The 2650-nt window shown below is 38.4% G+C and overlaps 1 protein-coding gene across 1 annotated transcript; it reads right to left on the bottom strand.

The window, feature by feature from the left end:
* Positions 1-60: 60 nt before the first annotated feature.
* Positions 61-2344, bottom strand: LOC101307681. Its single transcript, XM_004295917.1, has 4 exons — positions 1319-2344; positions 1051-1234; positions 712-923; positions 61-561 (listed from the first exon to the last, which is right to left on the bottom strand). The coding sequence occupies exons 1-4, from the start codon at positions 2342-2344 to the stop codon at positions 61-63; spliced, it is 1923 nt and encodes a 640-aa protein (XP_004295965.1).
* Between the last annotated feature and the right edge of the window lie 306 nt (positions 2345-2650).

Here is a 2650-nt window from a genome sequence, read left to right as displayed (position 1 = left end):
ATGTATTTGTAATCGCTCAACTGTTGGATATACTTTGTTCAATGCAAATTTGAATATTTTCTATAGAGCTTTAGGTGCGCATACCCACCTTGCATCAACAAATTGGCTAATTTCATCGAACTCTGGGTTGGACTGCACCTCAAGTGACACTCTGTCAGGACCTTTGTAGATATACTTATATAAGTACTTGACACTCTTTATACTACCGCATACTTCGACATTGATGTGACAATTATATCGTAATAACAACCATGGGTTGTAGGGAACCACCCAGCGGTTATCCACAGTCATATTTCCTCGACCACGCAAATATACTGGTTGTCGGTTTGGTCGTCTTTGATACACAGGATATGCATCTTCGCCTTGCACTGTGAAATTCGCAAATGATTTTGGGTAACCCTTATTGCAAGTGCCTTTTTTCATACATGATTTTCGTGGATTGAGAGGTCCACATGGGCCATGAATCATATGTGTACACACTGCATCATATAGTCGAGGCTCTTCATTCTGATCTGGTATTTCAGCTTTAACAATGCGATCATATTCATCAGGGTTGTTAAGCTTGTCATTTGGTTCTTACATAATCAGCATGTGAACATGTGGTAAGCCTCGTTTTTGAAATTCCACAACGAAAGCATGTGCGGCTACTTTTCCAAGCACCCCTTTTTTTATTACGTCTTTTTTCAATTGCTCCAATTTTGCGTGAAATACCCTAGTGACCAGATCAGGGCGATCTTGTGGCACTTGTCCTTGGAGCAGTTGACTTTTAACTTCTTCCCAATTTGGGTTACATGTCATGGTGATAAAAAGATCTGGCCTCCCATATTTTTGAACCAAAGCCATTGCATCTTGATATCGCTGGTACATGTCACGTGGGCTTCCAATAAATGATGATGGTAAAATTGTTCTACGACCAACGTTACCTGGTCACATGTGATGTTATTTTTAATGTTTGTCTTTAATAATCTCTTATAAAATCAGTCTTTAATAAAATTAAAAATTGCATTGTACGTAAGATGGTATACTATCCAATATAATTCGAAGTCAAACCTGCATTGTTTTCTCCTGAATGTAGAGAGTCTTCAAGCCCCTGACGAACATCTGTCCGAAATTTGTCTTGATTATTAAGAAGCCATCTGAGCTTTTGTGATTCAATTTTTACATAATTATCTACAACATACTGTTGTAAGAGACGCCCTCCTCTATGTAGAGGATTTTCATGACCTTTGCGCATCTACAAAATTAAGAATTTTAAGTAAATATTTTATCCTCTCATATACCCCTTTTGAAATTTAAAGTGGACATATATATAACTAACCTGTAACATATATGCGTAGTAGTCGCAACATGTCATTTCCTTTCCGTTATTTCCACGACTATTGATGTCCCATCCATATGTTCCATAAGGCAATAATAATGGATACTGCATTGGATCATAATATCCAACCAAGTCTTTGACGGTATGAAGTCGTTTGCTTATTGTTTGTACAATGAAATCTCTTCCATTTGGACTGATGTCATCACCTCCTACAATAACAACCGCAACTTGTGATGCAGTTGGTAAATTGTATTGGCGACGATCAGAAGGTTGTTCTCTTATGATGAGCTTGCAATTAGGCAAATCTTGACGTTGTCCCAGACTTCGAAATGTTTGAACGAAGGGATTGTGTTCATTAAGTATCTGTTGAATTTTTTCCACTATACCCCCCTCTAAAACTTCACTTTCAGACAATCGATTCTGAAGCTCATGCTCGGTGTCATATATATAAGCTTGTAGATACCATGGTCTTCTCCCGTCCGCCGGTACCAGACCACCGATTTTATGATATATAGAACCTTGAGCACGAAAGGTATAAGGTCCACGACCTTGGACGTTAATTGTTTCATCAAGATGTACACCCATTGAAGTGAATGCAAACACGTTGTTGTAGGCTCTAATATTTTGTCTGAATTTTTTACTCTCATCAGTTTGGTCTGAAAATAGCCGGACCATTTCAGGAGGAGACTGTATTAGGGCTAATTCAATATTTCCCTTCATGCAACACAAACTGAAGGTCTCTCGATGGAATAACAATGATGTACAGTATGGGCATGTTATTGGTGAGGGCAATTGAAAATCTTGGACCCCCCTTTCTTCATGGAAATCTCTAGCTACATTGTAGTGAATGCGCTCTCGTCTCATTCTTGGTACTCGATGAACGTTGTTGTGTTGCGCCTCATGACCATTTGCATGCTCATTGTCACTACCTTGATCTCCATCGATATTCACGGCTTCAGTGTAGTTGGTATGTCCATCATCATTATTGGTTGCCACATTGTTCACGTTCTCATCATGATTGTTCATGGTAGCATTAGGTAAATCTGGATATAAGTGACAAAATATAGTTTTATTATAAGTTGTTTTCTAAAATAAAAATAACATGATCAATTAGCACCAATGAGGTTAACTCATTAGGCTCACCATTGCGAGCAGCATACGGGACAACTCCATCATTTGTAAGTGACCTATTCGAACGGGCTTGCTGTCTTATGTGAGTTAATCGAACTCGTGGATGGACATGTGTTAGGTTGTTGGAGTCTGATGTAATTCTTGAACTTGTACCTCGATCGTTTGATTCTTCTAATGACACAATTCAGTTATACAATATAT

This window comes from Fragaria vesca, linkage group LG3 (assembly GCF_000184155.1).
Source record: "Fragaria vesca subsp. vesca linkage group LG3, FraVesHawaii_1.0, whole genome shotgun sequence".
Classification (NCBI taxonomy): domain Eukaryota; kingdom Viridiplantae; phylum Streptophyta; class Magnoliopsida; order Rosales; family Rosaceae; genus Fragaria; species Fragaria vesca.
This window is presented reverse-complemented; position numbering and strand designations above follow the sequence as displayed.